The sequence below is a fragment of the Montipora capricornis genome, chromosome 8, assembly GCF_036669925.1.
Source record: "Montipora capricornis isolate CH-2021 chromosome 8, ASM3666992v2, whole genome shotgun sequence".
Lineage (NCBI taxonomy): Eukaryota > Metazoa > Cnidaria > Anthozoa > Scleractinia > Acroporidae > Montipora > Montipora capricornis.
Genome location: NC_090890.1, coordinates 43289865 through 43303947, shown reverse-complemented (window position 1 = coordinate 43303947; position 14083 = coordinate 43289865). Strand labels below are relative to the sequence as shown.

At 39.2% G+C, this 14083-nt stretch overlaps 2 protein-coding genes across 2 annotated transcripts in view; one reads left to right on the top strand and one right to left on the bottom strand.

Annotated features, from left to right (window-relative positions):
• The first annotated feature begins 8188 nt into the window (after positions 1-8188).
• Positions 8189-12474, top strand: LOC138059465 (growth factor receptor-bound protein 2-like). The gene is made up of 5 exons (XM_068905084.1): positions 8189-8363; positions 8470-8567; positions 9734-9856; positions 10304-10466; positions 11397-12474. Exons 1-5 carry the CDS (start codon positions 8286-8288, stop codon positions 11580-11582), a joined length of 648 nt encoding a protein of 215 aa, XP_068761185.1. The 5' UTR covers positions 8189-8285; the 3' UTR covers positions 11583-12474.
• LOC138059464 (protein flightless-1 homolog) overlaps positions 12096-14083 on the bottom strand; it is a 48914-nt gene continuing 46926 nt past the window's right edge. Inside the window, exon 55 of the mRNA XM_068905083.1 lies at positions 12096-12726. Coding sequence (XP_068761184.1) covers positions 12589-12726 — 138 coding nt within the window. The 3' untranslated portion in view covers positions 12096-12588. The remainder of the gene's footprint in view (positions 12727-14083) is intronic.

The following is a 14083-nucleotide window of genomic DNA, read 5'->3' as shown; positions in this document are numbered from 1 at the left end:
GTTGGTGCATAGGGCTCTAATTGTTCAGTAATGTAACTAGGAGCCTGGCCATTAAGCGCTTTATAGGTCAGAAGTAGTATCTTATAGTTAATGCGCTGGTTAACTGGAAGCCAGTGCAGCTGCTTTAGGACAGGCGTAATGTGGTCATATTTTTTGGTACGAGCAATAATGCTTGCCGCAGCATTCTGGACATTTTGTAAGCGATCTATTAGAAAGGTGGTTAGCCTATACAATAGTGAGTTGGCGCTATCAAGCTTAGAGGTAATGAATGCGTGAACCAGCTTTTCAGTGTCTGCTGGCTGGAGATAAACAGTCTCTTATCTTACTAATGTTCCTGATGAGGTGGAAAAAACAAGCCTTGCAGGTATTGGTAACATGCTTATATAGTGACATGTGCTCAGCGAAGATAACTCCAATGTTCCTTGCAAAAGGGGATGGCTTGATCTGTTCACCAGACACATCGATGTATTCTATTGATGGGGGTGGGCGGTGTCGTGCGCTTAGGACCAGTAACTCCGTTTTTCCTCTGTTCAGTTTAAGCTTATTGCTTACCATCCACGAGTCGATTTCGGAAACACACGCTTCTATCTTAGCTATGGAACCAGCTTGTTCAGCAGGAGTGGGCTTAAATGAGAGGTATAGCTGAGTGTCGTCGGCGCAGAGATGGTAGTTATGTCCCCGATGGGCGACGCGTATAGCAAGTACAGAATCGGTCTTAAAACTGATCCCTGGGGAACACCATAGCGGAGTTCTTTCACTTTTGATTTGATTCCATCAATCATCACAAACTGCTTCCGATCTTGAATAGACCTTATTCATAAATGGCGGTCACATTTTTAACTCTTTTGTACACGTGCAAATTAGCCTACCAAGCCTCATTTTAGAGCAAGAATTCTTTTCAATTTACTGTAGGGTATCGAGGCTTGGTAGGCTAATTTGCACTTCGACAAAAGAATTATAAATTGACCGCCATTTATGAATAAGGTCTATATAGGATCGGAACCATTTTAGCGCATTTCCTTTCACACCGTAGAGTTTTGACATTCTTTCCAGTAGCAACTCATGGTCGACGGTGTCGAACGCTGCAGACATGTCCAACAGCAGCAGGACAACGCATTTCTGATTGTCTATTTCACGGTGAATGTCATTTTGCACCTTCAAAGGAGCAGTCTCTGTGCTGTGAAAGCATTTATACGCTGACTGAAAAGATTCTTCCAGATCATTATCACGTAGGTAATCACTCAATTGACAAGATACTGCCTTTTCAATTATCTTTGATACAACCTTCAGATCTGAGATAGGTCTGAAATTTGGATAATCCTCAGAATCTAGGTTGTCTTTCTTCAGCTTCGGTTGAATCATTGCTTCCTTCAGTGTAGCGGGAATATGTGCTGATTGGAGCGACATGTTAACCATGTTAGTGAAAATGGGTAGAAGAGTCGATTTGCATTCCTTGAGAATAGATGCTGGTATAGGGTCAAGATCACAAGATTTTTGACCGATTTTGTCCACAAAACGTTCAACCTCTCTTGCTGACATCACTCTGAACTTTGTGAATTCGACATGACATGGCTGTTCATTTGCTCCGCAAGACTGGATAGTGGAGGTCATTTCGTTAGATAGCTCCGTTCTCATGGTTGCTATCTTCTTGTCAAAGAAGTCGGCAAATTATTCGTAAGCTCGATCGTTGAGGGCGCAGTCGGATAGCGTTTCTCTACTTTGCGATGTAGCAACTTGTCGACTGCGTTAAAAAGTATTTTTGGATCTAGTGCATTCTCTGATATAATAGATGAATAATATGAAGCCTTCGCGTCCTTAAGCATTTTGTTCACTATCTGACACTGGTCAACATACATCTGTCTGTCAACACACAGTCTTGACGCTCTCCAGCGGCGCTCCAGCTTCCGACGCTTTCTCTCCCTCATGGTACCATGGTGCCGATTCCTGCATACCTCGATATCCATTAATTTTCCTCACGGATTCCGACCTTTGTTAATTACACACAACTGATGCAGAAGTTCCATTTCAACGACACACTGTGAACTTTGATGTAGAATAAAATATTTATAGCATTTCGTGACACTCGAGCGCCATCTTGTGTTTCATACACAGGGCACCCAAGAAATATTAGATCCCAACCCATTCTCTCCGCGGCCAAATTGATGGAGGGCATGTTTTTCGGTATCATGTGCAACGTATTTTTACGGTGGTTCTTCGTTACATAAGTTTGGAAATTTCATGATCCGTTGTTGGCAAGAAACAGGTGCGACAAAAGCTTGTGACGCAAGCTCATTATTTCAAACAACATTTTCCTTGGTCACGAAGCAGATACTTACATTTGAGCCATTGGGAAAGTAGAAAATTGGCGAGCATATTTCATGGCAAATTATTTCTACAAGGTTTTAATTGCTTTCCTGTGGCCATGAAACTCAAAAATGGAAAAAATCCAACATTTGGGCTTGACTCAAGGTTGACTCGAGGTTGGCTCGTGACTCGTAGTCGACTCGGGCTCGCGTTTGGCTAGGGAAATGATATAACTCCTACCGAAGACCGTAACTGCTTGTTCCAGGTTTATTGATGGACAGAATGTAACTTCCGCGAAGCCTTCATGCATAAGAAGAGTACGGAGGTGAAACCGTATTTTTCATACAACAAGGAAAACCCTCTTTTCCGAAAAAAACGAACAAACAAACAAACCTACTTTTTTAAACTCTGAATGCGCTTATTGTACTAACATGTAGTAGTTTGACTTTAGTAGTAAGAGGACAGGTCATCTCGTTATTCTCTTATTACATTATACCGTTTCTTTGACACGAGGATTACAGCGAAATGAAAGCAAACCTTTGTCCCGAAATCCAAAATCTACGTTAACAGCACACACCAGGCCTGCTCTTGAGTATCTGGCTAGATATCGTTTCGTCTGGCTGCGCTTCAGCCATTCGACGAGGGCAAGTCTCGTGCTTCTCAAGTTACCTCGCTCATGTCCAAAAAGAATTCTGGGTAATTCTGCCATTCCATGACAAGGGAAGAGTCCCGATTCTCATTTCGCAGTTTGTTTTTTTTTCAAGTGTGGGGCCACCCAATCCTACCAGTAAAATACCGCATCGATTGAAGTTTTTAGCTTTCAAAACTCCTGGAATTCGTTCACAGAAAGGCCAGAGAGACAACTTCACTCGTGAAGCGCCATGTTTACAACAGCGCATTTTAGGTGTCCAAGTCTGCATGAAAGCATTTCTCAGACACGCACGGTTTTTACGTTACGTTTATGCCTGTAGAGTCAACTGAAATGTCAATCCTGTTAAACAACATGCTGCATCGATATCTGAATTTTATTGCTAGGCTAGATATCGGACAGCCAAGACATTTACGCATGCGCTGACGGAATGTTTAAACAAGAGAGAAAAACGCAGTACTTCCAGACATGGCGCTGGAGCGTCGTAACAAATGAGTCATCCCGGGATTTTGGGCCCGTGCGATCGCTTTTGGACGCAGTTGGCCCTTCGCTGCTTTCTGCTACCGACCTCGCCTCCCGGTACGGCATTGAGGGAGAGATATGTCGGCTCTTAAACCATATGAGACAAATCCCACACCTACTCACAGCTCCAAACCGCCCATGTCAATTTAACGTAAGAATTCGATGGCTTAAATATACAAGGCAAAAGTCATTTTATCTGCCATATGGTAAGCACTGAAGTGGCAGATTTCAAAGTGTGCGCATGCGCCTTGCTAAAGGTAACATACATGAATGCATGCATAGACTTTATTTCATCTCCAAGTTCAGAAGAACTACACTGAACTAATATCTTCGAGAAATTATATTTACAGCTAAAATTCAAAGCATTACAAATAGATATTAAATACATAATACTTAAAGATAAAATAATCAAAAAAGAAAAGCCGCTGTACAAAATGCGGCCCTGGATTCTCTTTTGAAACAAGTAAACTCAGTGGTACGGATAAAATCAGGTAGCGCATTCTGCTAATTAGCTGATACGTAAGAATGTAACAGAATGTAACTTCCGCGAAGATCATGCATAAGAAGAGTACGGAGGAGAAAACGTATTTTTCATACAACAAGGAAAACCCTCTTTTCCAAAAAAAACAAAGAAACAAACAAACCTACTGTTTTAAAGTAATATGAGGAAACTCGCATTAATTACACTAATAGCATACTGTACGGTTCGACTGACTATGACCTGAATAAACTTCAACGCCTCCAGAACACTGCAGCACGCCTAATCAAAGGCGCGAAGAAGAATGACCACATAATGACAATACTAGAAGAACTTCATTGGCTACCAATCCAATACCGAATACAATTCAAGATCCTGCTTCTCGTGTATAAATGTCTTCATGGATTAGCTCCTCAGTACCTTACTGAACTGATTAAACTTCGCTGTCCTCCACGTACACTCCGCTCAAGTAACCGTCTAGTATTAGAAAAACCAATAATCAACATGGTTTCTTATAGTCAACGAGCTTTTAGCTACGCCGTACCGGAACTCTGGAATACCTTACCAGAACATACAAAAAACTCTAAATCAGTAAATGACTTTAAAAAAAAATTTAAAAACCTACTTTTTTCAATTAGCATTTAAATAAGTATTTATATGAACATCTATCAGTCCATATGATTAGAGCAGAAAAGGTAGTATATTTTTACTGATATACATATTTTTATAGATTTCCTTATACATATACATTTTTTACCTTATTGTAAGCGCATTGAGATTTTTAAATGCGCCTATAAGAACTTTCTTTATTATTATTATTATTATTATTATTATTATTATTATTATTATTGTATAAAATTAAAGCAAGTGAATGTAAGACTGACTGACGTAGAAAAATGATTAATACTTCCCACTAAAACCTTAAAATAGTCCCCAGAGTCCCTAGACAATACCCGAGCCTCTACATCGTGCCGTCAGAATAGCAATTTCTGACTGAACGTCAGAAATTCCATATTGTGTTCACCTTTTTGTTGGTAGCCTGAATGGCCAGCATCACTAAGCGAAATTAAAACACTTCACAATGTTGTGGTTCGCTTGGTTCTTTTTCTAGGTGCACCTGTTAGGAAACGAATGCACGAGGTGTGCCTGTACCTCCTAGCTCCACCCCAGACTCCATAACCCCCGGACAATAGACTGTTTCTTGCCACGCAATTTTTCGGGGGTGGAGATATCTGGAAGTAGGGATATTTTAAGCTTTTTAAATGCCCTGCGCATGGGACGAAGAAAACAAAGACGAGGAAGGCAAAAAGAATGCCAAAAAAGAGGAAAGACAATCGGGCCGAACGTGTGACATGTACTTTAGTAGACACTTTTGCCATTTACAGCATAGTAACGTGAAGAGACTAAGTTCAAAAGGACACAAAACGGAATCTTTTGTTCTCTGCTTTTCAATACCACGGCACCTTTGCTACCTTATTTCGCCCCCCACTTTGTACTGTGCAAGGAGACTAGATGAAATATTCAGTTGTGAAACACTTACAATAGCGCAAATTTATACGTAAGGCGACGGTTTCGTTTTATAGTTGCCGTAGCATTGCTGAAGCCCTCAAAAACTGAATACAATAGGATAATAAAAACCACACAAGTTTGTGGAGTCTTTCACAGACAAATCATTTCGCCACAAACTCGCTTTCCTTCCCCCACAAATATTCCATTTTTGTTCTCCGAATCGTTAAGTGAAGGGGTTATTAATCACACGTTCCCGGGTTCGAGTCCTGCGAGTCCAGACGTTGGGGTTCGGCTTTTAAAAGAAATATGTTCATTTCCCATGACCACTATTAAGCTTTGAGTGTCTAAAATGAACGATAATACTTCACTCCAATAATGAATCCATCAATTGAGGGAGAGACTTGGTTGAACCGGGAGCCTGTTCGCAGGGCCATCAAGATTTAATAGTGTTGCCACTCGCCTTGTGGCTCGCAGCAATTTTTCAGAATTCCCAGCACCATAGAAATGCCATATCGTGCTAAAGTGTGGCATAATAAAAGCCTTGTAAAGCCGTGCTTTAGTACTCAGAGTCTCCTTCGATCTTCCTTGAAAAATCGGGAAGAGGAAGGTCTTCCTAATTTTTCTGGGGAGATCGAAGGAGACTCTGCTCGTAGGGTAGTGCTTCAGTTGAAGGACATTTTACTTGTAAAATAGAGTCAGAAACCCATAAGGGTTGAAACGTGTAACGGCCCCTTGTTTGCTAGGAAACAAGCTTCCGAATATTCAATTTGTTAAGTACCATATTTGGAACAACAAGAGCGAGGGGTTTCCAAATATGGTACTTAGCACTGAAACATTCAACCAATCAGTTCGCACTGGATATTCGGAAGCTGTGAACGCGCGTTACACGTTTCAACCCTTATGGGTTTCTGATAGAGTTTAACTTAACTACTTGGAGCACTTTTACATTTGCTTATCAATCCAACAAGAGACCATATGGTTTAACAGAACAGTGCATTGCTACAACCACGATAAAGACCGTCTTTTATTTAATTAACGCAATTTGCATACCTTGATGGCCACATCTTTGTTTATACAGAATACACACCAGCATTGTTGTGAATTGTAATTTATTTAAGTAATAGACTACAAGTTTCTATGGTTTATAGGCTGATAAACCACGCGGAATGTTGGTAGAACACGAGAAGAATTCGTAAATCACGAGCCGCCCGCAAGTGTTATACGAATTCTTCGAGTGTTCTTCCAACATTCCAAATGGTTTATCACGCCTATAAACCATAAAAACCCTGTGGTCTATTGCTTTTATATAATAATTCAGAAGACGCGCGATTTTTCCATGTGTTTACTGGCACAATAAACCATAGCTGATTGACCAATCAGAGCAGGCGCATTGATTTGGTTATTACCGGTATTTATTATATGGCTCTGCCTCACGAGGACTGGGAACTACAAAATTCACGAATTTGATTGGCTAAAATCGATATTGACCGCGGTCTAGATTTTCCCATCTAGACCGGCATCTAGACCGGTAATGTTATGCGGTGAAAAGATGCAAACTAAAATTCAAAAATATTGAGTATTTTCTTCTACCAACATTTATTTATGGCAGTGCCAAACAGCATGATGACAAAAGAGAGGATGACGAGCAAACTTTGACAGAATTAAGTTCAGCTCATCGCCACTCATCGCCATTCGCAAGCAAAATATCAGTTAGTACAAACCAGTTACATTAAACGAATTAAATTGTTTTTGTTTGCCTCGGTCGTGTGTACAGACCTCACTGCGTTCGGTCTGTACTCACGACCTCGGTCAAGATTCTCCCATACAGACTGACTAAGCTCGGTTAATAAGAGCTAAATAAATCTTGCTATGCGCTTATCAGATTGACCATATTGAATGCTCAATTGTTGCCACTTAATTCGCTCACATGTTTCTTTGTCTTGTAGGCTTTTTTTTTGTACAAGTTATTGCTTAGTTTCTCCCACCCTTCCCTGCCCTGTTTGTTTGTTTTTTTTTTCAATAAACCGGACCACAGGTACGGGTGTACACCTGCTCCTTTGCATTGCACGTAGCAGGTTGGGTGGGGCCCATTACCCACCATCACCATCTCAGCTGTGGTTTGCACCACACTGTGCAGGCTCACATAAGTAGTATCACTTCCAGCTGCATGTCGCTGGGTGTGTCGCTGCCACCCTACTCCATTGCGCATTTACGCCAGGGTATGTTGCTGCCACCCTCCTTTGTCGCATTGCCGTGTGTGTCGCTGCCACCCACCCCCTTTATTGCTCAGGGTGTGTCGCTGCCATCCTCATTAGTTGCATCACGGGGATGTTGCTGCCATCCCCATACAGTCACTCACAGGCTGTGTTGCTGCCACCTTTCCTCGTGCAAGGGTGCACCCAATAGCTGTAGTCTTATTTGCTGCCAAAGATTGTGTAGTCCTTTGAATCATTATAAAATTATAAACTATAAAGCGATAAAGTTGTTAAGTCACTGAGAATGCCTGAATCTTTTGATTGTGTACCTTTTCACAGACATGAAAAATATGCTTGGAAAAATTGGCCCATTCAAACGTCGAAAATGTCACAGAAGGCATGACGCAAAGGAGATAATTAGAACTTACGCACCTCAGGAAGGACAAACTTCCGTCTCTGGCTCTAAAACTTTGTAAGTCCGGAACTGTTTTATGATCTCTAAATAAGGACATGTCGTGAGACTCAAGGGATCTGAGAACGAGCTCATTCTCACTTCCTGTTGGTGATCGACGAACTTCAGTAAATATTGTTCAGCTGAGATTGAAAGAGGAGGACGAGTTACTCGTGAATGGAAGCTGACACGAAATTCCCATTTGCCGCCTCACAGGATGACGAAATGTCGTTCGAAAAGGGGACTATATTAAATGTAAGGATATGAGAGAATTATATTTCATCGGAGTTTGCACGCTTCAACAACCTCTTCAACTTCATGTCGGTCGCGATGAAAATCTGACAGCAGTAATTTGTTTCAGGTCTTGGACAAGGATTCGGATAAAAACTGGTACAAAGCAGAACAGGGTGATCGTGAAGGATGGATACCAAATACATATATTTCCATGAGGCCTCACAGGTGAACAAGCGTTTTATCGCTCGAGTTTCAGTTTCCTTGTAGCCAAGCACTGCCTTGACGCTCCTGAAATATTTTTCGTATGTTGATGTGGCTTAAAGGTCCTTAAAATATATTAGCTTACAGTTACATTACGCATACATTCACAACCTCATATTGTGTTGAGACCCAATGTTTACACAATTCATAATAACGACAGTCGTGTATTAAAAATCATCCAAACCCAAAAAACTCTTAGTTTTCACAAAATTACAAAATTAACGGGGTCTTGGAACCGTGATCAGCCATCGTGCCACCACTGATTTTATCGCAATATCTGATTTTGGACAATCCCAGGTATTTTATCACCTTAATTGGAAACGTTTCCGCAGTGCGCCGTAAGTGATATTAAAGCTTTTATATACATTGTATCTACGCATAATTAACCAGGGCTAAGCCAACAGAGTATAGTATTTTGCAGACATCGGGCATGATCCTTGACTTTTCATGCGAGTGTTTCTATTCTCAGTTTATGCGTTACCGATATTTCTTACATCTCAAAATATTGCATTCTAAGCTTATTATTTGGGAGGCCTTTAACGAATGAAAAACAATGGTGCTTCCGTTTGGTATATATATTAAAGATTAAGTGGTTATCTTTAAAAAGAATTTCCTAAAAGTGGCTCAACTACCCTGGTCGAAACATTCTATAGTTCCTTAACCGCTTGACTTCTAAAAGTGGCTCTTTCAGGAAGTCAGTTACATAGCCTCCCCAATTTCAAAATAAATGTTAAAATAATGCTGTTTATATTAATTTTATTTGTCTTCCTGAATAACCCAGTGTTGGTCAATGTTGGGTCCGGTATGGGGAAGGGGCATTTTAATGCCTTTTTTAGGTTACAATCCAAATGACGCTTAAATGGAAAAGATCTCTACTTTGTATCTAGAATACAATGCTCTGTTGTTATTTTCATCTCTTTGCCCTTTGTTTTCAGGCAATTAGCCATGCAGCAAACTATAAAATGTACAATAATCTCCTACAAGGCTGTTTCCATTTTTCACAGAAACAATGGGTTTCAGCAAAGCAGGAGAGCTATAGGCCCAAGTTCACATTTCAGTTGAACCTGAATGAATAGACACCATCATGTTATAAACAAAGTTCTTAACAACTTGATCAATTTCTTCATTAGCTGGTATCATGGAAAAATAACAAGAAAGCAAGCTGAGGAAGCTCTACTGCAAATCCAGTGCGAAGGGGCCTTTCTTATCAGGGAAAGTGAAAGCACGCCGGGTGAATTCTCTCTATCAGTCAGGTGAGACTATTATGGTATTAAGTGGAAAATTTATTGTATGGTGGTTTGGGTTGCACCGGAATAAATTCTCTTCCACTAATTTGTCATAAGTTTGTTTATAATTTGAGCTTTTCTGGGTAGGATTGCCGTATTTAAAACTTCATAAAATTACCCACACACCTCAGGTAACACACCTCATCTGTGCAGCCCATTGATGGCTGGGAGTCCTGGGACTCAACTATGTCTCGTGTTTCCCCTCAACTTCTTTCGTGCTCTATCCACTTCCTGCACGCTTTACAACAGAACAGATCACAGGCGAGGCTTCTTTATTTGATAATATTAAACAGAGCAAAATCTGCAAGAGTCCTTCTTTGCAGGCAAAGGGGTGAAAGGGACATAGTTTTTGAGAGAACATGAATGTTGTTTAAAAGGATGCAAGATTTTCCTAAGATGACATTTTCATCATAGGAGTGGCGATATGGTCCAGCACTTCAAGATCTTTAAAGATGATGACAGAAGGTATTACCTTTGGCTCAGAAAGTTTCCATCCTTAAATCAGCTGGTTGAGTATCACAAAACAAACAGTGTCAGTAAAACACAGCACATTCTTCTCAGTGAAGTGGATTTCAGGGTATGTTGATTGTTCATCGCTTTGCAAATTCAAATTCATGTTGTGGTCTGTTGATTTGTATAGGTAATTACATGATTTCAAGTGTAATTTGGAATAAATAAGCATGGGTAAAATTTTTCAAAGATGCACAAAATTAGTGAGTGCAATTTGAAGTCTGAAAAAATTTACAAGTACTTGTTTATTCCAAATTGCATGAGAGAAATCATCTGATTATTTATTAATAATATATATGAAGAATGAACAGAAGAAACGCACGTGTATCAATCACTCAATCACAGAAAAAAATGCACCATGAATATTTATTAATAATATATATGAAGAATGAACAGAAGAAACGCACGTGTATCAATCACTCAATCACAGAAAAAAATGCACCATGAACTGCACCATCCAGGGCTCTCATTTGATTGGCTATTAGTGCAAAGATTCAGCTTTGTTGCACTAATTTTCAACTTCCTGCACTAATTTCTTTTCTGTACCCTTTTTGGATTAATTGACTTGCTCTGAGCCATTTCACATATATGTTCCTGGGGCAAAGATTCACTTTTCTGTTTTCCTAAATTATGAAACCTTGTTTCTTTAACATTCATCTCACAAAATTTTGAGCTTTAATCTCAATCCAAAGGTTTTTACTTCAAATGATGTCAAAGAGTCACCAAATAAGAATTCAGCATGTGTGATTGAAGCATATTACAGTACTATGCAAGCAATGAGTTTCATAGTCTGAAAGGTTGCATACTAAATCAGTGGAGGGTGTTAACTGTGGCTGTAATGATCAGCAAAGACTCTTCTCAAATATGCAGAAAAAGGAAAGTGATTTTTTTGGAACAAAGTACGGTGCATAGCAATTTATGAACAAATAATTGTTCATCTGTTGGTATTATGGCAAGACCCTTTTAAATTATCTTTTCCTATCTTGTCTTGATTTAGAATGAAATGGTTCAAGCATTGTTTGCATTTACTGCACAAGATGATGACGAGCTCAGCTTCAATGCTGGAGATTGGATAACAGTTCTGGATAAAAGTAACCCTAGTTGGTGGAAGGGACAAGTGCATGGTTGTGTAGGAATTTTCCCTCGAAATTATGTCTCTCTTCCAACACAAAACACAGATTGATGCTGAAATTATGACTTTGAGTTTGTTGTAATTCTCGTTAGGGACAAAGTGATTTAATGTCATTTTGTCCTTTGTATTAAAAACTGATTGAGTTTTAAGGTTTTTTTTTGTCATTTTCATGACATGTGACAGTCAACCTTTATTGTATAAAGAAAATTAGCCTTAAATGTCACTGTCTTAATTTTGTGTTTCTCATACACTGTCTTTCAGTGTATTCACGATTGCTTGTTGCTGATTAGAAGACACAAATAGACATTAAAATCCCTTTCTCATTCTATTGCTGTTCAAAACAGCATTCATTAAATTTTAATGGATGTCACTGAATTTTTCACCTGTAAAGAGGACAGAAGGCCAGTGTTTTCAGAAATAACAATACACACAATTAAATATACCCACAGTAAGGATGTTTTCTTAATTGGTACTGTTATTTATATTCATTTTTATCATTCATTTTATAATTTTGTAAGAAAACTAGAAATAAAAAAAAATTAAACATGCAATGAATGCACCGGATTAAATGGTTGTACTTTTTATTACAAAAACAAAAACTAATCATGATTATTTACAGTTATTAAATTAAAGTCACAAACTATTTGACATTAAATTTTATCCTTAATGATGGTGATGTAAGTTACATATCTAGCATAAGGTCTGCAATGAAGTTGCATATACCAGTAGTTGGGAGACAATGCAATACAAATGAGAAAGCAGGGCCCTGCTAGAGTACAGCTTGACATCATCATCATACAGTACATTATGTGATGATGGTAATCTTTATCATCACTGTCAGTGTCAATATTAAGCTTTCTTTGTAGTCCTAGAATAATCTAGATTTGTGATTAGAATCCTCAGCATCAAATTACAATAAAGAATGACAGTAACTGCAAAACACTCTCACTGGTTGCTCTTCTTATGACTGTCATCATCATCATCATAATTATCAGCACTGTTTATGTCGACACAGTCCTTGCTGTTTTCCAAATTACTACAGGTAATTATGTTAAATTTAAGACCTTGGATCATGGAATTCACCCCAGCCATGAAAACACCTTGTAAATTGGTGTGGCTCTTTTCCTCTGAAGGTGCAGCGCAGCTTCCTTATTGGACTTGTAGTATCAAGCTGCATGAGATGCTGAATGTAAACCTAACAGAGAATAATAATAATAAGCCTTAGCAACATCAAAGAAAACATTACTTGAAAATGAACGATTCACGGTACCTTCTGCCCTTATAAGACTAATGCCCCATTCACACCAAACCTTAACCATGTTTTGAAGATGTGTGGTAAACAGTACGTTCAAAGTGTTTTCTTTTTAAATCATGAATACTGATTACTGATTTTTGTCGACTGCAAATTTAGTACAGATCAAAGCGTGTATTGTCAAACTCACCTGAATCTTATGTAAAAGCCATTCCTACATTTTTCTGTTAGTGATTTTCATTTTTTAAACCCAGGTTAACTAAATATGTCTTGTTGGTGTGAATGGGGTGTAAGAAATAGATCATCTATCCAAATGATTCATCCACAGTAGTCTGACAGGACGGATGATTAGATGAACTAGATGAACTATCATTCTTTGTCGAAGTTTGTCCAAGTTTGTCTTGAATGATCTGTCTCTGGATAGTATAATCAGACCTCTACTAGAGCACGCCTCCCGGGAGGCGGGGTGGCCCCATGGTTAGAGTGCTCGACTCTGGATCGAGTGGTCCGGTTTCGGGTCCTGGCCGGGAAAATTGTGTTGTGTTCTTTGGTGCACTCAGTTCAAGGCGCATCTACAACTGCAGCCATGAACAGCAACATCCCACTTGAGGACATTATGAAGTTGGGGGATTGGTCCCACGTTTAATATAGTACCTTTCAAAAGTTTTATTACAAGCCTGTGTCTAAGTCCAATTATTAAAAACTGGATCATTGGATAATGCAATTTGACAGTTTTGATTGGCTAAGCCATCATGGGTTATGAGCCATTATACCATGATCTACAAACACGGCAAGCATATGCGTGATTTTTTTGGGCCTTTTTATTTTTATTGTAGTCTAGTTTTCTATATTTTGGGGGCGTTTTTAATAAAACAATTATTCCACTCGCGCTTGTTGGATATGAGATGATTGTAGCCAACTCTGCGCTACGCGCCTCGTTGGCTATCTATCATTACATATCCAACGTGCGCTCATGGAATTGTTAATTATACCAGGCTGCGAAGCGGCCTGCCAGTATAACTGAAATTATATAAACAAACAAAGTGAGAAATATACGAGTCCCACCCCTCAAAAGGTATTCTCTGCTTTCTCACACAGCATTAAAAAGATGCAGAGGATCAGAAGACCATGTGCTCATACAGGGGCACCATGGCATTACATCATTTTATAATATTTTTAACCTGTCCCTGGTAGGGACAGGCTTTTGTAGTGTTAAAAAGTGGTTCAAAGCACAAATAATCCGAATTCTATTTGATGTCTTCTCATATATTTCTCACTTCCTTTGTTTATATAATTTTAA